Source organism: Parambassis ranga, chromosome 2 (assembly GCF_900634625.1).
Source record: "Parambassis ranga chromosome 2, fParRan2.1, whole genome shotgun sequence".
Classification (NCBI taxonomy): domain Eukaryota; kingdom Metazoa; phylum Chordata; class Actinopteri; family Ambassidae; genus Parambassis; species Parambassis ranga.
In genome coordinates, this window is record NC_041023.1 from 35,713,752 (window position 1) to 35,741,537 (window position 27,786).

At 47.7% G+C, this 27,786-nt stretch overlaps 1 protein-coding gene across 5 annotated transcripts; it reads left to right on the forward strand.

Moving 5' to 3' along the window:
• The first annotated feature begins 720 nt into the window (after window positions 1-720).
• cped1 (cadherin-like and PC-esterase domain containing 1) lies at window positions 721-27,685 on the forward strand. Of its 5 annotated transcripts, XM_028394247.1 has the most exons (22): window positions 1,611-1,721; window positions 2,134-2,185; window positions 3,468-3,630; window positions 4,971-5,065; window positions 5,149-5,227; window positions 5,385-5,454; window positions 5,529-5,670; window positions 5,751-5,878; window positions 6,009-6,081; window positions 6,229-6,384; window positions 7,792-7,896; window positions 8,028-8,134; window positions 8,209-8,270; window positions 9,079-9,265; window positions 9,345-9,513; window positions 25,194-25,293; window positions 25,376-25,512; window positions 25,588-25,808; window positions 25,896-25,997; window positions 26,117-26,204; window positions 26,352-26,498; window positions 26,569-27,685. In XM_028394247.1, the coding sequence occupies exons 2-22, from the start codon at window positions 2,153-2,155 to the stop codon at window positions 26,755-26,757; spliced, it is 2,553 nt and encodes an 850-aa protein (XP_028250048.1). In that variant the 5' UTR covers window positions 1,611-1,721; window positions 2,134-2,152; the 3' UTR covers window positions 26,758-27,685. The 5 variants fall into 5 exon arrangements, with proteins under 5 accessions (XP_028250027.1, XP_028250014.1, XP_028250019.1 ...); XM_028394226.1 differs by lacking the exon at window positions 2,134-2,185 and having other exon boundaries at window positions 721-1,721; window positions 25,923-25,997; XM_028394213.1 differs by lacking the exon at window positions 2,134-2,185 and having other exon boundaries at window positions 722-1,721.
• Window positions 27,686-27,786: the final 101 nt, after the last annotated feature.

Consider the following 27,786-nt stretch of genomic DNA (forward strand, 5'->3'; position numbering starts at 1 on the left):
TTTATTCACATTTTGTCCACCTCACATTGCGGTGATGGCTTCAGGTCTTCATGCACACAAATCTGATTATCAGTCCTGATCTTTAAGCCTGCCCCAAACCATTGATCTGCAGCGGCCCCAGTGGTCTCACATGAGGCCTGATGCTGGTGACACCAGTGACAAGTGAATTATAAATGTGAATAAATCTGATGCATGCCAGGTGTCAGAGCTGATCACTGTGTAATGTCAAGGTTAGTGTTGAACCTAATTTGCTTCCTCTTATGACCAGTACAACCACACACCTGTCCCTCTTTCATGCTATACTGTTCACTCAGAGGAACTCGGACACATTCTGACGGGTAGTGTCCTGACAGGGAGCATCCCACAGGTAGCGTCCTGCCAGGAGGCGTCCCACAGGTCTGAGAGAAGCAGAGGAACCATTTTCATTTTGCTCAGTCGGCTGTTACTGCGCTCCGATCACTCCACCATGTATTATATTGAGGCTGATCAGATTCAATGACTGTCACATGACACGTGGACTAATAGTTTCCACAAGTGGTTTGGTTCTGCCCGGATTTGGGCCAGATGTGGGACGTTCGGGACCCACTGTGGGCCGAGCTACACAAACAGGGATTGGCTGGAGTCTGTGTGTGTGTGTTTCTTTAAAGTTTGGCTGTTCACTGACCCCCCCAAAAAAAAAGAAAGAAAGAAAAAAAAACACACCCTGTTGATGTGTGTGTTACCAAAATACCTCCAGCAAGCGGAGGAGGGCCCGACTTCCTGCAGAGCGACTGTCCTCCAGCCAACAAAGTGAAGAAGAAGAAGCAGCGTCTTTTTCTCCTGTTTGTGCGCAGAAAGTTAAACCAGAGAAGAAGAAGCGACCTGCGCAGTGTAATCTGACCGCTGAGGCTCCTCTTCCTCCTGCTGCTGCTTTAACTGGAACCAGCTGGAGTACCAGGCGCGCTCCGACACAGCGGCGCTTGTTTTCTACACCGGCACCAAGTCCCGTGTGTTTTCCTCCTGGTTCTAACGGGAACGCGGCGGCCCCGTGAATTCACGGTAAAGTTTTTAGGACACGCAGAAGTTGACCCAGTCACTTTAGGAGGGGGAGGATAGGGGGAGGAGGTTTGTCTTTGAAGTGTCATATGGTGGACTTCAGTACCACATGATCCACGGGAGAAGATGATGCAGATCGGCGGCTTTGGAGCGAACCTCGCCGTGTCCGCTGAAGAGGAGGGCTTCTAAAGTCTGCAGGACTTGTCTTTGGAATGGACACTTTGTGGTGAAACCCCGAGGGACAGAGGAGTAGGACCAGCCGTGCCTAAACTTTCCTCCGTCGAACTTTTTACATAATGTTTTCTCACACCCCATTAAACTGCGGACTTTTATTTTGAAGACAGAGCACAGCGTCACACTAACCTGAGCAGCACACAGGGCGCAGATGAAGATGAGCAGCGCTTCCCTCGGGACGGTGAAGTGAAGGCCTGCCCCTCATGCGGTGCGTCCTGGCCACGGCCGGCGGCCTCCTGCTGCGTGGCGCAGGGATCCTGCTCCGCAGGCGCTTTTGCTCGGGTCCCCTGCTGCTGCTCGGTGTGGCGGTGTGTGTCTTCTACCAGACCCTGATGGTGGCCCGGAACCGGGTTCGGTCTGGTCCGCAGCAGCAGCAACCAGAGACCGATGAAGACCTGATGGAGACCAGAAAGTTCATTTCTGCTGTGGAGGCTCTGCAGAGGGAGACGCAGGTGAGCGCGCGCGTGTGACCTGCATTAATTCATCTTCACACTTCACATTTTAAACATGAGGAAGTGTTCACCACAAACCTTCAAGCTGCTTTAAATTTAAAAATTTCAGGGTTAAATGATTCAGTTCAAACATTTAGAATATGTTTGTTTTCCTGAGCCTATAGGGTTATTGATCTTTGTCCAACCCCCTGTCTGTCCTCCTACAGTGTAAAACAGCAGATTTCTGAATGTGTGCCTGCTTAGCCGAGGCTCTTTGTTGCAGTATTTTTAGATCATGAGTTTTATGTGACCACAGGAACACTTACAGCAGCTCTGACCAGTCAGATCAGGCCCTCCCCTCAGTATGTGTGCTCAATATTTTAAGTGTCGTCTGTGTCCCCTGATGAAAATATTTGTGCCATTTATCAACTAGGTCCTGTTTCTGACGGCTCATGGAGCGTAAACTGGCAGAAGACAAGCACATGGTGCTAATCTCTCTCTCTCACACACACACACACACGCACACACAGAGAGAGAGAGAGAGAGAGAGAGACACACACACACAGCTGGTGGAAGCTGCTGGTTAGTGTTTGGTTTATTTTATTGCAGCAGTAAATGTCTCCTGTCCACATGCTGTCCCTTAAAGGAGCAGTGCCACATTTTATTTTGTGTAGAACATGAACTCACACAATAACCAGTTAGACTGTAAACATGAGCACATGATTCACAGCTAGAATCAGAGTCTTTTAGGGACTTTCAGGATCTTTTTTGAGTCTCTCAGGATCTTTTAGACCTTTTAGAATCTCAGTGTCCTGTGTCCTTTCAGACACCTAAGAAGTTTCTCAGGATCCGGCAGGTTGGTGGTTTGTGGCTGTCAGCTGTCAGCCATCAGCTGCTGAGTCCTCTGGTTTCTGTCCACAGCTTCCAGTCAGTATACTGCTGGGAGCAGCTCCACAGGAGGCCCGCAGTCCCAGGAGTCTATTTTAGATCCAGTCAGAGCAGCACAGACCAGTATACGACCTGGAATCACAACAGACCAGCACACAGAGCCACAGCCCTGGAAACCTTACCCATGTGGTTGTGTTAGACTCCAGATGATGAAGGAACATCCCATAATTTATAATTTAATTTACCATTTAACAGCTGGAGTCTGGCCAAGAACTTTAACTGAACATCTTTGAAACCCTGAAATGATCAGAACCACTAAACCCTGACTGACAGCTGCTCTGTCAGGTCAGACCAGACCTGTAACCCTGAACAGCGTGTTTATACAGCTGACACACACACACACACACACACACACACACACATTTTAGTCTCATTACAATGCTTTAGACTTTTAATTTTTATTTTATATATACATTGGAAACAAAACTCTGTATTACAGTATAAATAGGTATAAGTCGGAATGTAACTGTTGATTTCACAGCAACAGTTAAACTACAGACAGGAGAGAATGTGGTCAGTGTGTTTTGGGTCATGTGATTTGGTTCATCAGTCTGGTATGAGGCCTCTGAGTCTAAACCACTGAAAGCTGTTTGGATGAATCTGTGTGTCAGGAACTGGTTTTCAGGATGTAGCTGCAGATCTAAGCGCGGTCCAAATAGGACAGACTTGTTCTTCCAAACTGACCCACATTGATCTGTCAGCAGGAGGGTGACATGCTGCTTACAAACACCCAAATCTTTCACTCCGAGATAACACAAATCAGTGATGATGTCTTCAGCTGCAACACATGAACTCCTCCTCCTCCTGGTGTCTCTGCAGGTCCACCTCCTGTCTCACCATCGACGGGCCATCGTTCTGACAGGCCGACTCCTGCCGTCGGACAGCGAGGTCCAGCTATACCAGCAGGTTCTTCAGAAAATAGAGTACAAGGTCCAGATGTCCAGATACGCCGAGACCAGCAGCTTCCTGAGAACACAGCAGGGTAAACACACCGCCGTGATGCCTTCAGGCACCGCAGGAAAGATCAGAGAAGAAAGTCAGACACATAAAAACATATCTGATTATTCTTAAACCCTCTCAGTGCAGACAGAAGCCTAATAAAACCTGCTGTGTGTGTGTGTGTCTGTCTATGTGTGTGTGTGTGTGGAAAACACGGTGAACTGAGCTCAGAGTGTTTCCTGTGACTGGGTGGAGACTTCCTGAGAGCAGCTGGAGGACAAACTGGAAAAAGTGTTTGTGCTGAAATGAGAGCAGATTGTTGTTGTTTCCAGAGCTGCAGACATGAAGCGAGTTTTATGAGGGCGGATATTTACCCAGAAGTGTGAGCTCAGACCTGCGTGTTTGTCTTCCAGCAGGTCAATAACCTGGATTTGTTGGTACCTCCTCTCAGCGCTCTGCAGTGTCTCCCCCACATGTTTCTGATTTCATGTAGTAACACAGAACAAACTCTGATGGGTTTATTCAAACCTTTCACAGACCTTCCTGATAAAACAGGACGAGTGAGACCTCCTCTTCTCTGTGCTGCCTGTTCGTTCCAGAAACCACAGAGAATGTTTCCTGTGAGCGCCACAATCACTTCCACATGTTTCCACTCTGCTGCTTCTCTCTGTGTTTTTATGTTAATGTTTTTATTTGGAAAGCAACACGTTACTCAAAGGTTTAAAATGTTAACACTTCAATGCAAAGAAAACCCTTTATTTTTTAAATAATCCTTCAAAATATTGATTTACAACTGTCTCTCTGTCACCATGGTTACAGGTGTAACGCCCCTCTCTGTCTCCAGGTTACAGGTTTAACGCCCTCTTTGTCTCCATGGTTACAGATGTAACCAACCCTATCTGTCTCCATGGTTACAGGTGTAACTGCCCCTCTCTGTCTCCTTGGTTACAGGTGTAACCGCCCCTCTCTGTCTCCGTGGTTACAGGTGTAACGCCCCTCTCTGTCTCCAGGGTTACAGAAAAAACGCCCCCCTCTCTCTCTCTCTCTCTCTTCATGGTTACAGATGTAACGCCCCTCTCTGTCTCCATGGTTACAGATGTAACGCCCCTCTCTGTCTCCATGGTTACAGATGTACCGCCCCTCTCTGTCTCCATGGTTACAGGTGTAACCACCCCTCTCTGTCTCCATGGTTACAGATGTACCGCCCCTCTCTGTCTCCATGGTTACAGGTGTAACCACCCCTCTCTGTCTCCATGGTTACTGATGTAATCACCCTTCTCTCTCTCCGTGGTTACAGATGTAACGCCCCTCTCTGTCTCCATGGTTACAGGTGTAACGCCCCCCTCTCCTCCTCCTCTTTTCTCTCTGTGTCTATGGTCACAGGTGTGGGGGGGTGGTGCCTCCTGCTGTGTCTCAGCAGCTCAGAGCACAGCTGTCTGAGAAGGATCTCCTTCACTCACCTGCAGCGCCATCAGATGGTGAGACTTACCTGTCCTGCAGTCACCTCTGGTGATTAATGACATCAGAGCTGACCTGTGTGTGTGTGTCTGTGTGTGGTCAGGTGAATCTGATACCTGAGCTCATGCAGGCGTTTTCAGATGCAGGTGGAGGTCTTTGTTGGTTCGTCACACAGCGGTCAGGTGAGTTTGCTCCAGCTACGTTTACAAAGTTTGACTTACTGTTACCATGGTGACAGACCAGGCGAAGATGACCAACTATTCATTATCAAGTTATTCAGAACATATTTTACTTAGATGTTACATCACTGTTAACCTGCAGTTTGTCTGTGTATTTCAGGAGCTGATTTACCCATGAAGTCACACTCCTGTGGAACAACCAATCAGAAGCTTCAGGACCCTCAGCACAGGTGTGTATCTGACCAGCTCCACCTGGAGGTCTCTGTTGGAGGACCTCTGATAAAGCTTTGTGTTTCTCTGACAGTCGAGCCCAAGTCGAGCCTTCTGCTCTGGTTGCCGTGGTGAACGTGTACGTCGTAGTGACCTCACTGAGCCCGCTGACTTCCTTCCTGCACGACATCAGCGTGGTGACAACCAGTCAGCAACAGAAAGGCCGACCAGTGAAGGTGAAACACCTGTGCGTGGTTTCTAATGATTTCATTTGTTTGTTGACATAGCTGTCTGTTAACCCTTTGTCTCCTCTCAGCTCAGAGACTTCCTGCAGCAGCAGCTGGGACCAACGGCCTCCCATCAGGCTTTGGAGCAGGTGAAGAAGGTGATAGGTGAGGTGTTGCTGGCAGCGTCGACCAATGAGGAGCCGCGACACATTAGTAGGTGAGTTCAGTGACCTGCATCTTCACAGAGTTCAGTGTTGAGGTGAGGGCTCATCAGACGGAGGCTCAGACCTCTAAGTGTGCTCTCTGTGGACAGGAGACAGAGGTTGTGTCACTGTTGTGTGTTTCAGGTGTTTGTTGTGTTTCCAGCTGCTCACCGTCACTCTGTACTTCAGCGGCTCCCTCACACCTGTAATCGTTCAGGTAAGAGACTTAATAAAGACAGGCCGTGAACCAGCGAGCAGTGCTATAGTCCCGCTGCAAGGCCTCACTGATCACACGTCTGAACCCATGAAGGAGCTTGTTGTCCTCCTTCCCCACCTGATGGCGCTGTGACGTGTTCCTCTGCAGGTGCACACAGAGTTCACCTTCACTGCTCTGAGTGAAGACACCTTTGACCGACAGATCACCAAAGACCTGATTCTGGATGACACGCTGCGCTTCCTCCTGCCACGCACGCCCCTGTCCATTAACGCATACCTGTCCTCGCAGTCAGAGGGAGGACAGGTGAGATTAAATTAAAGGATTATTGTTACCATTCAGCAGGTTGAAGCAAGGCATCTGGACTTGTAGAGTTTTATTCAAGACATTTCGCTGCTCCTCCAAGCAGCTTCATCAGTTCCCTCCCAGGACACACACACAGCGATGTGATACATGCATTGGAGAAACTAAACAACCACTCAGAAGAATGGCTCAGCACAGGAGAGCCACCTCCTCAGGATAAGACTCTGTTCACCTCCACCTCAGAGACAAAGGACACTCCTTTGAGGACAACAATGTCCACATCCTAGACAGAGAGGACAGATGGTCTGAAAGAGGAGTCAAGTAACTTTCCTTAACAGAGGTGGTGGCCTCCAACATCATCTTTCTACCACATACAATGCAGCTTTCATCCATTCCAGGAAGCTTCACTCCAAGTCACTGTCAATGTTCACAGCAAGACCAATGGACTGTCCACCTGTCCCCCCACCACAGCCCCCCTGTAGTGTCATAGTGGTTAGACACAGCAGACACAGTCAGTCAGACCAACACAGTTCAGTATGGAGACATTTAAGCTGGATCCATACTCCACGAGAACAGAGAATTGCTGCTTGCTGCCAACGTTATGCCCACAAAATGACAATTTTTCTCTTGGAGCACCTGTTCTGCATCTCTCTCGGACACATGGCCCAGGGAGAACTTTTTCTCTCAGTGCTGTGCGAGAACAATTCTGTGATTGGTCGGATTTTAGTGGGCGTGATGAAGGTGGAGAAGCGCAAGAGGTGCAGAACACACGGACAGAAGGAGGAAGTACAACGACGATGGACAGTTTAGATGAGCAGCTGGCAAACGGCTCCTGGAAGGAGAAACACGGCTCACAGAGGAGAGTGCCTGTCCAAAAGGTGGCGATAAAAAAATAATCCCAGTATTGATCACAGCGTTACAGTGGCTGGACGCGCACAATAAACACTGGGAGACGGGATGTATTATTCCAGACACTCATCCACATGTTCACAGAATTACATTCACACAGACCAGAGGTCTGCCACAGTCAGCTACACTAATCTTCTATCTATTGTCATGCTATACGCCCTCTTCCCTGAACATTATCAGCTCGTTGGGCCAGGTAACCACGACTGTGCACACAATTTGCAATACAATTGCATTGTCAGCCTTTTGTGTGTGACGGGCGCTGCGTGGGAGGGCCGTATGCACACACTCCTCCACCACATACAAATTATGTTTCCCACCAAACAGAACTGATGGAGCTGATGGAGGAGCAGAGACACGTCTTTAAGTGGACTCCACAAGACCAGATGCTCCACCCTTCTGAATGAAGATGACCTCTATGGGGACCTTCATCATTATTGTTTCCAGTTATTATTGACAAAATGTTCATTACTTGTGTCTGTGTGTGTTTCTGTACGTGTTCAGTATGGTGGCTGCAGAGGGACACGCGGCATCTGTCTGTCAGAACATGACTTCCTTCTTCTGTCCCTGTTCCAGCAGCAGATGAAGATGCCATCACCGTTTCAGCTGGTTCGTTTCTGTTGCTTTGATGTTGGAGTGTTCAGACTGGAAGGTGACCTCTGTCACTTCCTGTTTGACTCTCCCGTCATGTTAATGACTGCACTGTGAGAAGGTTTTTGTTAGTCTGAGTTTTGTCTCAGCAGTTGTATCCCAGCGTCTCCTCGTCCTCCTCACTTTCACTTGGTGCCTCTGACCTGCTGATCAGGATCGGGCGTTACTACGAGCTCCAAGCGAACAACAGCTGCAGGTGAGAAGGTTTCAGCTGTCAGACAGTTCATTGTGTTTGAAACCCCACATCCTCATTTTTCATGTTTCCTACAGGACAGAGGAGACAGACGCGCTAACCAGTCAACAGTCAGCTTTTTCTTCTTCACAGGACGAAGGTGAGATACTGTGAGAATTTCAAAATAAAATGACTTTACTCTCTTGGAGGTCTGGTAAGTTAGCAAGGGTGGTGTTTGTTTAAAACAATAAAAGGTGGTTTATATTGCAGAAAATGGCACCACCTGCAGGTCAGTCTTTGGTATTACATGTGTCTCCCTGTGTCTGTCCCATTGACAGTAAAAACTATGGACAGAGCTTCCGTGACGTCACCCGTTTGTTTCTGAAGAGCCGTTCTGAGGCTCGGTGGGAGGTTCCGGGACATTGATGACCGCCGCCATGTTGGCAGCGTCACGTCCGCCAAAACTCCAAATATGGACAAAGAGGGGGAGCACGAGTGGGGTTTAGGGGGGCGGGCGATCGTGGAAGCAGGAAACTCACGTTGTGATACGTCAACTGTCTGTCACTCAAGCAGCAACGCCCATAATTATGCGTAATTTTAAGTCCGAATACAATTGAAACGAGTGAGTTGTAAAAAAATTCACCCCCCCTACAATTGACACTAGAAGAGAACCTATCATCTGAGACCAGAGTGGTTTTTGTACCAGGCTGTAAACATGTTATTTTCTGCTGTGAAGTCGGCCATTTTAACATGGGAGTCTATGGGAAATTACTCGCTTTTGGAGCCAGCCCCCAGCAGTTGCGGCGTGAATTACAAGTTTTGACACTTCCGCATGGGCTTCAACTTTGAGCCCCGAAGGTTGCCGCTTGGTCTGTCCACTGATGGTTGTTCGAACAAGTACATTCTGATCACATTTGTCCAGTTGCCATGAAAACCCTATGATGGTGATTGGTTGGTTCTCCTTTCAGGTGCCTGCTTGGACCCCCACCTTAGGCAGATCTACACCGAGCCCCCCCTCACCCTGACTCCACCCTTCAGCCCCTGGGTCAAGGAGTACCACACTGAGGTGACCTTTGACACCGTGACAGTTCGGATCCGGCCGGAGCCTGTAAGCTCGGCCTGCAGTGTACACCTAGATGAGCACAGAGGTCCCAGGTGAGACTGGGATGACCCTTGACGTCTGACATCTGACCTCTGACCTCACAGACCAGGTTATCACAGTTTTTCCCATCAGGATGGCAAACTACCCTGTTGGCCTTGGCCACAGCAGGATCAGCATCCTGGTGACAGATGACGCAGAGCCAGAGCCCACCGTCATGACGATCTACTCTGTCCACGTGGTCCGTGAGAACCGGCCCAGCCTGCCCATGTTTGGAGATCATGTGATGTGTAGCTTCATGCAGGTCGGTCAGCTGATTTCATATGTGCTTCTGTAGGATGTCTTCATCAGATTATCATTGATTGGCTTTAGGTCTCTGCTCACGTTGTAAACTTGTTGGCAGCAAACCATTGCTTTCTTGATATTCTGCTCAGGCTGGTGTCTGCTGGGAGCAAACAGATGTGGCTTTAAATACATTCCAGTGGCTCCTTCCCTTCACCACGCCACACAGCCTCAGAGAGCTGAAACATGACTATGGGCATGACTGTTTCTCCATCTGTCATCAAAAATGTTTCATTTTAAATATTATCAACAAAAAAAATGGTCATATGTTCTGTCGATGTTTCTATAACTTCGTGCAAGCACGGCAAGCAACCACCAGCAGAAACTGTCATGGAATCATTTCGGGAAACAGACTTCGTCTGGTTCATAGGTTCTCAGTGTGCGGCCCGCGGGCCAATGGCGGCCCGCAATGAATTATGTGAATTTGTGTTATGATATGAATTTTAAATGACCTAAAATGTCCGGAACTCAGCGCGGTAGTAAATTGTTTCACGGGGGACGTTTTTAATTGTTGCACCGCTGCTCACGCATGGAGCAGAGCACAGGTATTAGTGGAGTTGTCGGTGAGAATGTACAGGGGACGTTCTGAAGCAGGAACGTGTGTAAACTCCTTACACTGCTCTCAGCGCACATCGCGCACACACAAACAGGTTTTGGAGACTTTTGGAGACGCTAAACAGCAGCAGAAGCAGCGGTTAAAAGAGGTGAACAAACATCTTTGACAGGAGCAGGACGATGTTGCTACTGTTTGGTATTTCACGGCTTTGCCTGTTTCCCCAAATATCTCCGCTTCATACATGTTCACCTGAACTGCTGCTTCTGCCGATGATTAGCAGCGAAACAGCATCAAAACCTGTATGTGTGTAGCGCTGCGTGCGCTCCGTATGAGGAGTTCTGCACTCGTTTCTCATGAAGTATGAAAAGTCCGGTCCAAACGGATCTTGCTCTTATTTCTGCCACCTCAGGAACACGAACAGATTTCTCTGTCCTCGTGGAGTATTTAACAAGCTTCTGTCACGTCACTCCGCCTCCTTCATCTAGTCTGCCTTCACTCAAAGCCACGCGTGAAGCTTAGTATAATTTAACTACCCCCCCTCCCCAATTATTTATAATTATTTTTAAAACAAAAAAAATGAGCGTTCTTTAATCGTAATTGTGGAAAAACCCTCAAGTAATCACGATACTACTGGATATTAAGTAATAACCCACAGCCCTGCTGTATTACCTGTAATACTAATGTGGATTTTTTTTTTGTACAATTCTCATGACCTGGAACAGGGCAATGCAGTTAACACGTCATGCATGAGGGGAGAAAATACTGTCAAATACTGGAAACCGTTATAATAATGTAAAAATACCGTGATCTAGAATTTTGGTCATACCGCCCAGCTCTAATCCCCAGGGATTTTTTGTGCATAACAATGTTTCCCCATATGTGTTTATTGCACATTACTGGATACAGACCAACAAATGTAAACTGAAGCGATGCAACTGGGTCATTAAATTTAATACACATGTATTTTTTTTCTTTTTTTCTTTTTTTTTTATTGGCGGCCCTCAGTCCAGTGTCAGGTTCATAAATTGGCCCTCAGATATCAGAATTTGAGAACCCCTGGTCTAGTTCATGTGGTGTTGTAACAAGCTGTGTGCTCCACCAGAAGGTGGCAGTGAAATCACTGGTGGTGATTTTTAATCTTGTGTTGTTCTCCATTACTGCCATGACTAAAGTGTAAGGCAGCAGAGCAAAGCTGCATTCCTGCATTTAAAGCTGCCAATGCAACACAACACACAGGAACCCCTCACTGCTATGACACACAGGCTGACATGTAACACACCGATTAACATGTGACAGAGATTAACATGCAATTTCCCCATTGTGGGACTAATAAAGGTACTCTTAATCTTAATTAACATGTAACAGATTAACATGTAACAGATTCACATGTGACACACAGATTACATGTAACAGTTTAACATGTAACACACAGATTCAAATGTCTGTTGAGAGTTATTTAAAACATCGATCTTCAGGACCGTGTGTGTGTGTCATGTTACACGTCCTCAGTCTCGTCTTCATTAGGGCCCGAGCACCGAATGGTGCAAGAGTCCTATTGAAATGCAAGGAAATATTATTAGGGCCCGAGCACCGAGTGCTCTATTGTAATTGTAGTGTTTATTATTAGGGCCCGAGCACCGAGTGGTGATGGAGCCCTATTGAAATGCAAGCGTTTATTATTATTATTATACTTGATTATTCTTCCGGCTCCGGCATCGCGATTTTGACCCCCTGAACATGCTCAAAAACTCACCAAACTTGGCACAAAATTGTCCCCCGACGAAAATCGCAACTTGCCACTGTCACCATTGGTGGGCGTGGCCACATGACTCTGCAGCGCCCCCTAAAGTGTGACAATATTCACCGCAAGTGCTACAGACTTCAGACTAAGTACACTGATGTATCGCCTTGTGAAAAGAAAAAAAGCCTTTTGGATGAAAATGCCACGACGTACAGGAAGTCCGCCATTTTGCAAAAACCACGCCATGTTCCAATTTGCACTCCCCGTGATTTTGTGCCCTCCCCCTAGGGGACTTGCTCTGTTGGGCTGAAAATTGCTGTGCTTGCCCTTAAGGGGTGAAGGACCAACAGTTATCAAAACCGCAGCACTTCGTCATATGGTCTGGCTGTGGCGCCACCACGAAGTTGACCCTTCGCCAACACACAGGAAATGGATGTTTTTGTGGCTGTATCTCCCACATACTTCATCCAATGTGGATCCAAAAAATCAGGCATGCTGAGCCTATCATTCTGAACAGATTGATATACACTCAACAAAAATATAATATTTATATAAATATAATATAATATTTATATTTTTGTTGAGTGTAATTATATGCACATGCTGGCATGGCCACATGGCTCGCCAGCGCCCCCTACTTTGACATGTGGGTTGCACTTTCACCTACACACACGAAAATTGGTACACATATGTAACACCTGTAGCCGTGAAAAAAAGTCTCTTGGAGGTATCCTCTAAAACGCACAGGAAGTCCGCCATTTTGGAAAAACCACGCCATTTTGCATTTCTTTCTCCCCACACTTTTACGAACTCCTCGTAGTGGATTTGTCCAATCCATCTGAAACTTGATCTGCTTACTCTTAAGGCATTAGGGACCAAACGTTATCAAAAACGCAGCACTTCGTCACACGGTCTGGCTGTGCCGCCACCACGAAGTTGACCCTTCGCCAACGCACAGGACATAGATGTGTTTGTGCCTGTATCTCCCACATACTTCATCCAATAGAAACTTTACAATCATGCTGAACATCGGACACTGCACAGATTGACATGCTGATATGCTACAGTCACTGCGCCACCTACTGGCCGGAGGACCTGTCTTTTGTACATGTGTGTTTTGCTGTACTCTTCCGCCCTGCAGACCCCAGCTCGTGCCGGTACAGCTGGGAGAGAGGTCGTGGGACGATAGGGGAGGCGGCGGCTGCTGGTCCCGTGGACCGCAAGGGCCCGTCATCGCTGCTTGCAGCTTTAATTAGGGCCCGAGCACCGAAAGGTGCAAGAGCCCTATTAAAATGCAAGCGTTTATTATTAGGGCCCGAGCACCGAATGGTGCAAGAGCCCTATTGAAATTCATGCGTTTCTTATTAGGGCCCGAGCACCGAATGGTGCAAGAGCCCTATTGAAATGCAAGCGTTTATTATTATTATTATACGTCATTCGGTATTGCGAATTTGACCCCTTGAACGTGCTCAAAAACTCACCAAATTTGGCACAAAATTGTCCCCCGACGAAAATCGCGACTTGACACTTTCACCGTTGGCGGGCGTGGCTGCATGGCTCTGCAGCGCCCCCTAACGTGTGAAAATATTCACTGCAAGTGCTACAGACTTCAGACTCGGTACACTGATGTATCGCCTCGTGACAAGAAAAAAAGCCTCTTTGACATGTGGGTTGCACTTTCACCTACACACACGAAAATTGGTACACATATGTAACACCTGTAGCCGTGAAAAAAAGTCTCTTGGAGGTATCCTCTAAAATGCACAGGAAGTCCGCCATTTTGGAAAAAACACGCCATTTTGCATTTCTTTCTCCCCACACTTTTACGAACTCCTCCTAGAGGATTTCTCCAATCCACCTGAAACTTGGTCTGCTTACTCTTAAGGCATTAGGGACCAAAACTTGTCAAAAACGCAACACTTTGTCACACGGTCTGGCCGTGGCGCCGCCACAAACTTGACCCTTCGCCAACGCACAGGAAATAGTATTTTTGGCTGTATCTCCCACATACACTCAACAAAAATATAAACGCAACACTTTTGTTTTTGCTCCCATGTTTCATGAGATGGACTTGAAGATCTAAACTTCATTCCAGATACACAATATTATCGCGATTTTGACCCCTTGAACGTGCTTAAAAACTCACCAAATTTGGCACAAAATTGTCCCCCGACGAAAATCGCAACTTGACACTGTCGCCATTGCCGGGCGTGGCCGCATGACTCTGCAGCGCCCCCTAACGTGTGAAAATATTCACCGCAAGTGCTACAGACTTCAGACTCGGTACACTGATGTATCGCCTCGTGACAAGAAAAAAAGCCTCTTGGACAAAAATTCCACGATGTACAGGAAGTCCGCCATTTTGAAAAAAACATGCTTGATATGGCTGAAAATTGGTGCACTCGCCCTTAAGGGGTCAGGGACCAAAAGTTATCAAAAACGCAGCACTTTGTCATACGGTCTGGCTGTGGCGCCACCATGAAGTTGCCCCTTCGCCAACGCACAAGAAATGGATGTGTTTGTGGCTGTACCTCCCACATGCTTCATCCAATGTAAATGAAAAAAATCAGGCACGCTGAGCCTGTCATTCTGAACAGATTGATACACTAATGACCAGAAACTCTCATAGCGCCACCTACTGGTGGTATGAATTGTGTTCAGGCTGATTATCCATGTTCCACACCTCGTATTTGAACGAACTCCTCCTAGGGAAATACTCTGACAGACCTGTGATTTTGTCACCTGGTTCTGAAGACATGGCTGAGCAAAAGTTATCAAAAACGCAGCCCGATGTTACACCGTGTGGGCGGGGCATCGCCACAAAGGTGACCCTTCGCCACCATAAGAAAGCTGCTGTGTTTCTAGATTTGTTCATCTTACCTGCCTCTTACTCTATCATGACATCAGCCCCTGTGCACCTTTTCATATCACCTCATCGTCACATGTGGGCGTGGCCACATGGCTCAGCAGCGCCCCCTGGAATGAGATCTGCTTCCCCGTTTGACCTACAGACACGAAAATAGGTATGCATATGTATCACCTCTAGACAACAAAAAAAGTGTCTTGGAGGTATCCTCTAAAACGCACAGGAAGTCCGCCATTTTGAAAAAACCATGCGCCATTTTGCATTTTTCACTCTCTGCACTTTTCCGAACTCCTCCTAGGGGATTTCTCCAATCCGCCTGAAACTTGGTGTGGTTACTCTTAAGGCATTAGGGACCAAAAGTTATCAAAAACGCAGCACTTCGTCACACGGTCTGGCTGTGGTGCCACCACGAACTTGACCCTTCGCCAACGCACAGGAAATAGTATTTTTGGCTGTATCTCCCACATACACTCAACAAAAATATAAACGCAACACTTTTGTTTTTGCTCCCATGTTTCATGAGATGGACTTGAAGATCTAAACTTCATTCCAGATACACAATATTACCATTCCTCTCAAACATTGTTCACAAATCTGTCTAAATGTGTGATAGTGAGCACTTCTGCTTTGCTGAGATAATCCATCCCACCTCACAGGTGTGCCACATCAAGATGCTGATCTGACATCATGATTAGTGCACAGGTGTACCTTAAACTGCCCACAATAAAAGGCCACCCTGAAATGTGCATTTTGTTTCTGCTTTATTGGCGGTCTGGGGACTCAGAACCAGTCAGTATCTGGTGTGACCACCATTTGCCTCATGCAGTGCAACACATCTTCTTCGCATAGAGTTTATCAGATTGTCTATTGTGGCCTGTGGAATGTTGGTCCACTCCTCTTCAATGGCTGTGCGAAGTTGCTGGATATTAGTGGGAACTGGTGCACGCTGTCGTATACGCCGGTCAAGCACATCCCAAACATGTTCAATGGGTGACATGTCCGGTGAGTATGCTGGCCATGCAAGAACTGGGACATTTTCAGCTTCCAAGAATTGTGTACAGATCCTTGCAACATGGGGCCGTGCATTATCTTGCTGAAACATGAGGTGATGTTCATGGATGTATGGCACAACAATGGGCCTCAGGATCTCATCACGGTATCTCTGTGCATTCAAAATGCCATCAATAAAATGCACCTGTGTTCTTCGTCCATAACAGATGCCTGCCCATACCATGACCCCACCACCACCATGGGCCACTCGATCCACAACATTGACATCAGCAAAGCGCTCACCCACACGACGCCACACACGCTGTCTGCCATCTGCCCTGAACAATGTAAACCGAGATTCATCCGTGAAGAGAACACCTCTCCAACGTGCTAGACGCCATCGAATGTGAGCATTTGCCCACTCAAGTCTGTTACGGCGACGATCTGAAGTCAGGTTAAGACCCCGATGAGGACGACGAGCATGCAGTTGAGCTTCCCTGAGACGGTTTCTGACAGTTTGTGCAGAAATTGTTTGGTTATGGAAACCAATTGTTTCAGCAGCTGTCTGAGTGGCTGGTCTCAGACGATCTCGGAGGTGAACCTGCTGGATGTGGAGGTCCTGGGCTGGTGTGGTTACTCGTGGTCTGCAGTTGTGAGGCCGGTTGGATGTACTGCCATATTCTCTGAAACGCCTTTGGAGACGGCTTATGGTGGAGAAATGAACATTCAATGCACGAGCAACAGATCTGGTTGACATTCCTGCTGTCAGCATGCCAATTGCACGCTCCCTCAATGCTTGTGGCATCTGTGGCATTTTGCTGTGAGACAAAACTGCACATTTCAGGGTGGCCTTTTATTGTGGGCAGTTTGAGGTACACCTGTGCACTAATCATGATGTCAGATCAGCATCTTGATGTGGCACACCTGTGAGGTGGGATGGATTATCTCAGCAAAGCAGAAGTGCTCACTATCACACATTTAGACAGATTTGTGAACAATGTTTGAGAGGAATGGTAATATTGTGTATCTGGAATGAAGTTTAGATCTTCAAGTCCATCTCATGAAACATGGGAGCAAAAACAAAAGTGTTGCGTTTATATTTTTGTTGAGTGTACTTCATCCTATGTGGATGAAACTTTACAGTCATGCTGTACATCGGACACTGCACAGATTGACATGCTGATATGCTACAGTCACTGCGCCACCTACTGGCCGGAGGACCTGTCTTTTGTACATGTGTGTTTTGCTGTACTCTTCAGCCCTGCAGAACGCAGCTCGTGCCGGTACAGCTGGGAGAGAGGTCGTGGGACGATAGGGGAGGCGGCGGCTGCTGGTCCCGCGGACCGCAAGGGCTGCTCGGGCCCGTCATCGCTGCTTGCAGCTTTAATTAGGGCCCGAGCACCGAGTGGTGCGAAGGCCCTATTGTAATTGCTGTGTTTATTATTAGGGCCCGAGCACCAAGTGGTGCGAAGGCCCTATTGTAATTGCTGGTATTATTATTATTATTTGCACCTCTAAACCGCCCTTTTTCGCCCCTTTGCCATGCACGAAAACTCACCAAATTTTGCACACTCATCAGGGGTGGCGAAAATTGCAATATTTTGTGGTCGCTGCAAATGGGCGGGGCAAAATGGCTCTACAGCGCCCCCTTGAAATTTTCAAAACTCATGCACTTTGGCATAGTTTCACATAGCTGCACGAACATCGGTACACGTTTATTATACCGAGACGCACCAAAAAGTCTCTTGACACCATGACCTTAACCCAACAGGAAGTCCGCCATCTTGGGTGGAAGTTGGCGATTTTGGCGATTTACACCATTGGTATGTGAGCGAACTCCTCCTAGAGCTGTCGCCCGATTGACCTGAAATTTGCTGGAGGTCACCTAAAGGACCTGCTGATCAAAAGTTATCAAAAGCTTTTCTCTAACTTACAGGGCGTGGCCTCTGTGGCTGGCCAAAGTCTGGCGACAATTCATGATTTCGCCATGTACCTTTGAACAGCTCTCACGCCTGCATACTTTATCCAAACATCTTCAAACTTTATGAGCATGACGAGGGCTCCGCCCTGAACGCCTCCATATGTTGAAACCCTGACTTACTCGTGGCACCCCCTGCTGGTAACAGGAAATGACCTCTTTTTACTCTTACGTGTACTGCTCCTACATAGTTGACAGCATCAACTTCATTTCACCTCTAGGACCTTCCCAAGTAGTTGGTGAAGCTACACTATGAAGACCGTGAAGCTGCATGCAATGGCGTCTGTGTGGCAGCGCGCCAACTGTCGATCCTTCGCCATGAGATTATGTTTGAGTTTTTAATGACCTTAACGACCTTCTATGATCATGAAAATTCATACACACGTTCATGTGTTCATGTCCTAGCAACTGATGGGGGTTGCGTAAGTGGGTGGGGCAAATTGGCTCAATGGCGCCCCCTTGAATTTTTTAAACACCCCTCTCCATAGGGGTTTTTTTGGAGTAGGAAGACAAAAATCAGCACACACACAGAACATGTCAAGACGCACATAACAGTCTCTTGCATCATTGATCTAGACCACACAGGAAGTCAGCCATTTTGATTTTGGCGGTCAAATTTCAGCGATTTCCACCTTTGGTATGCAGACAAACTCCTCCTAGGGATTTCGACCGATTGACTTCATATTCGGTCGCTGTCACCTAGAGACCATGCTGATCAAAAGTTATCAAAAGGTTTTCTCTAAGTTAAAGGGCGTGTCCCTGTGGCGTCACTTCGCCATTCATACACGAACAGCTCTCTCTCCTACATACTTGCTCCAAACGGCTTCAAACTTTCTGCACGTGGTCAGAGCCCCTCCCTGAACGTCTCTATGTCATCATGATCTGTCCCGCTCATGGCGCTCCTTGTGGGGGAGACAGGAAGTGCCATGTTCTTCACTGACATGCACTCTGTTTAATCCTTCCCTGTCATTACATAGCCAAATGAGGATCACAGATTTTAAGTCCTACAGAGACACCTGTTTGGTTTCCTGTATCAGGCTGCCCGTGGCGGTGGCGACTGTCGAACCTTCCCCATGAAACTTCAACTGCTTATAACTTCGCCGTGCATCGTCCTAACATCCTCAAATTTTTTTCATTTCATAACGGTCCGTCCCCCCACACGTCTGCATGCTCATGAGTCACCTGCACAGCGCCACCTACAGGAAACCGGAAGTAACTGCTTCTGGACAATGTTCATGTATGAATCAAATGTTTTTTGAGGTTTGATGCACAGACAGGTCTCCACTATTCTCATGGTGTCTGGCTCCACCCAGTGGACACATAGGGTACTGTAGATGGTATAACTCCACCAAGGATGCTCCTAAAATCCTCAAATTTTTTACATGTTATACAGACCTACTGTAAAGAGGAGGTTACTGCACACTAACATTTTTTACATATATTGACAGATTTGTTGCACTGACACATCTCTGCTTCTATATGCCGGCTTTTTCCCACCGCTGGCAAAATCGCCGCAGCTCGTGGCGGGAGCGGGGGTGGGAATTGACAGCATGACGGGGAGGGGGCGGTCGTGCAGAGTGCGAGGGCCCGATCATCGCTGCTTGCAGCTTTAATTATTATTATTATTCTCTTTTTTCTTCCGCGTCATTCGACGCAAATTTGACCCCCTGAACATGCTCAAAAACTCACCAAACTTGGCACACGGGTCTGGTTCGCGAAAAATGGCGATCTGAAACTGTCGCCACGACAGTGACTTGCAAAATGGCTCTACAGCGCCCCCTGGAATTTGAAAATATTCAGCGTAACAGCTACGACCGTGAAAATTGGTACGCTGATGTATCACCTCATGCCAGGAAACATGCCTTTGGAAAAAAAGGCGAACTTCGCGAACTCCTCCTAGGGGAATTGCTTGATATGGCTGAAAATTGGTGTTAAGGAGTCAGAGACCAAAAGTTATCAAAAACGCAGCACTTCCTCACACGGTCTGGCCGTGGCGCCACCACAAATTTGACCCTTCGCCAACGCACAGGAAATGGATGTGTTTGTGGCTGTATTTCCCACATGCTTCATCCTATGTGGATGACAAAAATCAGGCATGCTGAGCCTGTCATTCTGAACAGATTGATATGCTAATGACCACAAACTCTCATAGCGCCACCCACTGGCGGTCTGAATTGTGTTCAGGCTGATTATCCATGTTCCACACCTCGTATTTGAACGAACTCCTCCTAGGGAAATACTCTGGCGGACCTGAGATTTTGTCTCTGACATGGCTGAGCAAAAGTTATCAAAAACGCAGCTCGATGTTTCAACGTGTGGGCGGGGCATCGCCACAAAGGTGACCCTTCGCCACCATAGAGAAATCTTCTGTGTTTCTTGCTTTGTTCATCCTACCTGCCTCTTACTCTATCATGACATCAGCCCCTGTGCACCTTTTCATATCACCTCATCATCATATGTGGGCGTGGCCACATGGCTCAGCACCGCCCCCTGGAATGAGATCTGCTTCCCCGTTTGACCTACACACACGAAAATTGGTACACATATGTATCACCTCTACACAAGAAAAAAGGTCTCTTGGATGTATCCTCTAAAACGTACAGGAAGTCCGCCATTTTGAAAAAACTGCGCCATTTTGCAGTTTTCACTCCCCGCAGTTTTACGAACTCCTCCTAGAGGATTTCTCCAATCCACCTGAAACTTGGTCTGCTTACTCTTAAGCCTTTAGGGACCAAAAGTTATCAAAAACGCAGCACTTCGTCACGCGGTCTGGCCGTGGCGCCACCACAAAGTTGACCGTTCGCCAACGCACAGGAAATAGATGTATTTTTGGCTGTATCTCCCACACACTTCATCCTATGTGGATGCAACTTTGCTGAACATCGGACGCTGCACAGCTTGACATGCTGCTATGCTACAGTCACTGCGCCATCTACTGGCCGGAGGACCTGTCTTTTGTACATGTGTGTTTTGCTGTACTCTTCTGCCCTGCAGACCACGGCTCGTGCCTGTACAGCTGGGAGAGAGGTCGTGGGACGATAGGAGAGGCGGCGGCTGCCGGTCCCGCGGACCGCAAGGGCTGCGAGGGTCTGTCATCGCTGCTTGCAGCTTTAATTATACTTGATTCTGGTTCCGCCCACAGTTTTGTGATTTTGACCCCCTGAACGTGCTCAAAAACTCTACAAATTTGGCACAAAATTGTCCCCCGGCAAAAATCGCGACTTGGCACTGTCGCCATTGGCGGGCGTGGCGTGTGAAAATATTCACCCCAACTGCTACAGATCTGCCACTTGGTACACTGATGTATCACCTTGTGACAAGAAAAAAAGCCTCTTTGACGAAAACTCCATGACGTACAGGAAGTCCGCCATTTTGACAAAATCACCCCATGTTCCAATTTGCACTCCCGGCACTCTAACAACCTTCTCGTAGGGGACTTGCCCGGTCCAGCTGAGAATTGGTGCCCTTTCCCTTAAGGGGTCAGGGACCAAAAGTTATCAAAACCGCAGCACTTTGTCATACGGTCGGGCTGTGGCGCCACCACGAATTCGACCCTTCGACACCGCACAGAAAATTGATGTATTTGTGGCTGTATCTCCCACATACTTCATGCAATGTGGATGAAAAAATCAGGCATGCTGAGCCTGTCATTCTGAACAGATTGATATGACCATATGCACATGTGGGCGTGGCCACATGGCTCGCCAGCGCCCCCCCCTACATTGACAGTCGATTGTAGTTTCACCTACACACATGCAAATTGGTACACATATGTAACACCTGTAGGCGAGAAAAAAAATCTCTTGGAGGTATCCTCTATAACGCATAGGCAGTCTGCCATTTTGGAAAAACCATGCTATTTTGCATTTTTTTTCTCCCTGCACTTCTGCGAACTTCTCCTAGCCGATTTGTCCAATACAGCTGAAAATAGGTCTGGTTACTCTTAACGCATTACGGACCAAACATTCTCAAAAACCCAGCACTTCGTCATTCGGTCTGGCTGTGGCGCCACCACGAACTTGACCCTTCGCCAACACAGGAAATGCATGTATTTTTGTCTTCATCTCCTACATACTTCATCCTATGTAGATGAAACTTTACAGTCATGCTGAACATTTGACTCTGCACACTCTGTACAGGTGGGAGAGAAGTCGTGGGACAATAGGAGAGGCGGCAGCTGCGACTCCCGTGGACCGCAAGGGCTGCGAGGGCCCGTCATCGCTGCTTGCAGCTTTAATTTCCTCTTTGTGTTATTGAAGTTGTTATCTGATGGAAGCGGCTGAGCTTCATTCCTGAAAGTTTTTGACTTCTGCAGTTACACCTTCACATGATCAGCTCAGCCAATCACAGAGTTTATATGGACCCACTGTTCTCTCATTAAATCAGTGTAGAACACAGCAGAGAGCTGGTCTGTGGAGCGGAGCCTCTGCTCCACCAGGGAGCAGCTGGAACTGAGCTGATGTAAACACAGCAGCCACCACGGCGAGCCTTACTGCATAGAGCTGCCTGTCTGTCAGCACCAAACCAGCCGGTCCAGCTCGACGAAGGCGTCCAGAACTCTGTCTCTGAGCCACGTCTCTGTGAGGACAAAGACACAGTGGTCTCTGAACTCCCACTGCCGAGTCCGGATAGGAGACATTTATTCAGGGAGAGCGCAGGATGGAGCGGCCGGCTGTGCACGGAGCCTCCTCTTCCTCACAGAGAGTCATCAGGCAACTTGGAGGACTAGAAGCCTGGTCCCTGCAGCCAGCAGAGAGCACGGAACCTCCTCTTCCTCACACAAAGTCATCAGCAGCATGGAGGACTAGAAGCCTGGTTCCTGCAGCCAGCAGAGAGCATGGAGCTGATCCAGCAGACCATCATACAGGCTGCTGCTGGAGGACTTCTGGACCAGAGACACCAACACCTCTGATTCTACCTCTCTGGAGGACAGACTGACTCACTGCTCCACCTAGTGGCTCACAGTGGTGTTACAAGAAGAAAGGTACCCTTTGTTGTCAGAGGACCTGCTGATGGTGACTGTAGTTCCTGGGGATGTGGCTCTCTGAATCTGGTCTGACATCAGGTCACCCATTGTCACTGTTTTCGTTGACCAGACTGAGAACAGATCAGCAGGATGTTTCTGACCCAGCAGAGACTCAAGTTCAGCTCGACTGCTTTGAGCTCCAGGATGTGAAGCGTTAACATGCGGCAGCTTTTCATTCCTCGCTTAAACAGAACAAAATGTGTTGGCAGAGGCTGTGTGACCTTTGACCTCCTCTTCTCTCTCAGTTTATCTGCAGCGTGACGACATGAGATCACAGCCTGCACACAGTAACACACCTCGCCCCCGTTTGTGTAGAAGAACTGGCCTGATTTAAACCAAAGTCATTTTACATTCAGGAGCGTCTGCAGAGCGCTTCCTAGAGGAACTGCATTGTGACCGTAACGTTTCCCATGTTACAGTCAGAGCTTTAGCTTAATGTCTTTTAGTTTTGATGATTGACGGGATTAACAGATGATCAGTCTCTTAGGTTGGTTTGAATTGGTTAATACATGCACACATGTCCTGCTGAGGTTAGGGTTGATTTTAACTAGATCGCTGCTTCATGCTGCAGCTGAACCACGTCTTTCACTTTCTGCAGGTCTGAATCTGCTGTTTTCTGCCGAGCTGTAAATTCCTGATTCTCTCTGCTCTGGGCTCGGCCGCCTCGCCTCTCTGCCTCCACAGGCGACCTGATGAACACTGATCTGGATTACCAGCCCGGTTCACTTGGAGTCTCAGACCAGATCAGGCCTGTTGATCAGAGGATTATCAGTGTGTTTCTGTTCTGGTTTGATGATTCACAGCTGACTGCTGCTGGTATTTACAACCTGTCAACCGATCAGCTGTGAGGGGCAGCGTCACTTCGCTCTTTTTTGTATTTTAGATACTTTAATAATCCCTGAGGGAAATTGTTTTTAAGGCTGCTGCCAAGCAGTGTCCAGCAAGGCGCGCCACACCAGTGAGTGCACTGGAGGCAGTGCGGGTGAAGTGTCTTGCCAAGGACACACAACAATGACTAGGGAGGAGTTGGGATCGAACCACCAACGTTCAGGTTATACAACCCTGCTATACCACTGAGCCACTGCTGCCCCTTAATGATTAGATCATTGATTGCTGATTATTGAAGCTTGAATAACAAGGATCTGAAAGTTACAGAAACAACAGGATCACCTTAAGACTTTGTGAGTAGAATGTAAAAAAATGTGAAACATTAGACCAAAGCTAATAAGCTCATTGTTTGGTGATATGAAGAAGCAGCCAGGAATCATATATACACATATATATTTAAACTAAAAACTATAAAATAAATAAAAGAATAAAAGAGAATAGAGAATAATAAAGTGCCACTGAAACAATACGACCAGATCATTCCTACTGATATTTCTAAGGTTCTCTGAAAGCTTCCAGCAGTTTATTCATTTATATATATATGTTTTTGTGTATTTTTCACAAACTTTTTTTTTCTGTACTTTCATGTATGACGTGCAGGGAAGGAGCTCATTTGTATGTTCACAGTGAGTTCCGAATTAAATGTGGATGTTTGTGTGGAGCTGCAGACAGATGAAGTCAGGCGACGTGGCAGCAGCACGCCTGAAACGGGGCCGTCGCTGGGGGATGAAAGGCAGCAGCGGCGTGCCGGCGGTGTTTTTGTTTTTTTGGCGGGCTGATCTCAGAGCAGTGTCCCACCTGTTTGGGCATTTACACTGAGCTCAGGTATGAACAAGAAAATCCCTGTTAAGTTTTCTTGTCGCACATTGTTGCGAGCTGCTGCGCTGCCGTGCAGAATGTGGCACCGCTGTGATGAAGCCTACAGTAACAGAAAGAGTGAGGGAGCGTTTGTGAGTCGGTGCGTGTGTATAATGGCGGCTTCTGTGAAGTCGGGCCCAGACGTGGCGGCTCCCACGGGGCCCCTGAACTGAGCCGGTTGGCTTTATTTGACCTCTAACCCCTGAGTAGAAGTGGAAGATGGGGGTGATACTCAATGTAGATTCGTGACACAAAAGAGGAAAAGAAGAAGAGTCTTTGATTCAAAAGTGACAGCAGAAGAAGAAAGTAGGACAGGAAGCCTCTAGCTAACGTTACAGATTTGTTTATCGTTTGAGTTTTTTTCTTTGGGTAAGGTTCCCGTTTATTGTTAACAAAGTATTTGATCATGATTACAAAACAGAAAAAACGTGTCAGCTGTAAAAACCGTACGACCTCCCAGCTCCCATACCTGTCTGATCTGCTCACCTGAATCACCCGTGTTCATTTAAGCCTTACCCACCAACCCTAACCTGCCATCTAGCGACAAACAAAGGCAATTACACGTTAACTTCATGGCTCCTACAATTACGATCGTGATTGTAGTTTCAGATGGTTAAATATTAGCTAGGTTAGCTTCCTTAGCAGGCTAACATCATTGCAGGTTAAGTAATAACACATTGAAATAAAACTGTTCCTACGTGTGAAGTCAACAAAGCTTCCTCCCTGATTTCCCCTCCAGGACTGCGGCCTGCTGGTCCACCCCACTCACTCCTGCGGCCTTCAGCCTCACGTCATGTCTCAGCATCCAGTTCAAACCTGCAGCTCTGGACATGTTCCAGGTCAGACATCCTGCTTCTGGATCTTAATTAAAATTAGAATTTCAAACTGCAGTCACATGACCTTGTCTCACCTGTCTGTCAGGTCGGTGGGTGGTGCCATGTCTGAGCTGTTCTGACAACAGGACATGTGACTGGAGGAGGATTTCCTGGCACCCAGACGGCTGTTATCACCGATTGGTAGATGGTCCCCTGCTACAGGATTGTATGAGGGACAGGAAGGTGCGGCCAACATTTGAGCTGGTCCAGCTTCCGTCTGTCTCTGATGTTTGTCTCACCTGTCGTCCCTTCTCTCAGGTGATGTTTATTGGGGATTCGACCAATCGTGGTATGATGTACTTCCTGATGGAGCGGGTGAACTCCAGTCTGGAGGACTGGGGGAAGGCCCATGACATGCTTGTGTACGGGAACCTGAACAGAGGACGGACGCTCGTCAGCTACTCGTATTACCCTCAGTTCTGGTTGGACAAGAAGCAGAGACCCACTTTCAGACAGGCTCTGCTGCAGCTGCTCCACAGGTGAGAGGGAGTTACTGGTGCATCTTTTCACAGTAGAAGCTGTTTGGATGTTTTTGCTCCATGTCTAAGCTAATAACTTCTGTAAAGGTCACAACCTCTGGTCAACTCGAACAGGACAGTTCTGGTGGTGGGCGGCGTCCAGTGGCTCAATACGAATCACCTGAGGACAGTCGTAGAGGTGCTGGACAGGTAAACATGGTTCCCTGAGCTGAGCCCTCAGCTCCTCCTCTCATGCTGTAGAACAGGTGAATTTTTGGAGATCTGGTTACTATGACAACATGAGGTCCCTCTCTCCTTTTCCCCCTCAGGGAGTCTCTCTGTAACATCCTAGTGGTGGTGAAATCTTTGGGGATGGGTTTCCATCTTCCTGTTGACGGGATTCGCTCCCTCAGTCTGGTAAGTTCCTGTTTTCTTAAAGCCACCCCCCCCCCTTTCTAGGACAGAGACATCACTACATAAAACTCTGTGCTGTCACTTTAAATCTCTCAAAACAACTGCTGCCTCCACACAAACACAACTTCATGTGGATCTCTCATTTTTCAGACAGAAATTCAGGACCTGTCCAGAGAGAATGATGACATCATTGCCACTGCAGAGCATCATGGGTATGAGGCGATCGACACATTCAGCATCACGATGGGCCGATATAAGGAGTTCCTGCAGGGGCGCTGTGCTTGCCACTTTCACGAGGTGACGTCATCAGGGTTGTGTTGTGGCCTCTCAGCGGCTGATGTAAGCTGACCCTCCTCTGTTTGCTCAGGTGGAGAAGAGCTGGTCCAAAGCCAACAGGACCAGGCCTGAACCCGAGCTGAGCAGCCAGTCAGCCATGCTGGACACGGACCAGGAGGCAGGGTCTCACCCCCCAACCTATCATGTCAGAGGACCTGTGAACCAAGTATACTCTGAGATCCTGTTGAGCCGCCTGTGTGGGACACAGGCGACTCAATAGGATGCACCCCTGTCTTGAGTCAAGGAAGTGGATTCCAGACAAGGGGTAAGAGAGGAGGTGTGTGTGTGTGAATTAAATACAGAGTTCCAGGAGTTTTCAGAGCTGAATGAAAGGTGAGATCAGACTGTAGAGCTGTAGCAGACAGAACAGACCCTGAGGTCCTTTTTTAGATGAAAAGTTAGAGATGGAGGGAACCCATCAGCCTCTGTCTGCAGCTCGTCTCTGAACGGCGTCTGTTTCCGTTCTATGACCCGTCTGAACGGGAGCTGCACAGCTGTCATCATTACTGCACAGCACATTTCAGGCAGAAGCGTGTGAATCAGAATGTGTTGACGCTGTCAGACGTCTGCATTTACATGCACACAGTGTTTGTGAAGTAGGAGAAGGAAGAAGAAGGACTAGTTAGGTTCATCCTGCTAACCAGCCTGACACTAACCAGTTTCTGATGAACACACTCACTGACTAACCTTAGACCTACTTAGCAGCTGCCTGCCGTTGCTCTGTGTGTGTACTGACTTCAGACCAAGGGCCTGTACTGACTTCAGACCAAAGGCAGGGCACTTGTTCAGACTGACTGGTCTGTGGTGAGTCCTACTTACAGATGCCTGTGAGCTTGTTGCTCATATGTACTAAACTAACCAGTACCTGGTGAGCGGTCTGCTAGTCTGCAGCAGTCAGGCCATTTTTTAAGTTTCTGGGTGTGGCCCTGCAGGGCCTCCTTTACATTTTGATATCTGTCATATATATTTGTATTTATACATCTGCATACCTCGCTCAGCACCAAAGACTTCATGATGTTTATCACATGAGAGAAATGTCTCATATAATTGTCTTCTTATATTTTCTATATTTTTATACAGATGCTTATTGTGCCTGAACATGTTTACATGCTGGAAAATAGAATAAACAAATATTTATATCAATATGAGGATTTTCAGGAATGAATGAAAGCTGTGTCCCTTCATAAATTCACCTGTTTGGACAGATGATGTCAGCGATGTCTTTATGTTAATGAAGACATGATGTCAC

What these genes read in the sequence shown, in the direction of transcription:
- cped1 (XM_028394213.1), top strand. Translation starts at nt 1,473, where the DNA reads ATGCGGTGCGTCCTGGCCACGGCCGGCGGCCTCCTGCTGCGTGGCGCA. An exon ending in GAGCCGCGACACATTAGTAG is followed by an intron (nt 5,879 to 6,008) that starts GTGAGTTCAGTG and finishes TGTGTGTTTCAG; the next exon opens with GTGTTTGTTGTGTTTCCAGC. An exon ending in GTGCTTGCCACTTTCACGAG is followed by an intron (nt 26,499 to 26,568) that starts GTGACGTCATCA and finishes CTGTTTGCTCAG; the next exon opens with GTGGAGAAGAGCTGGTCCAA.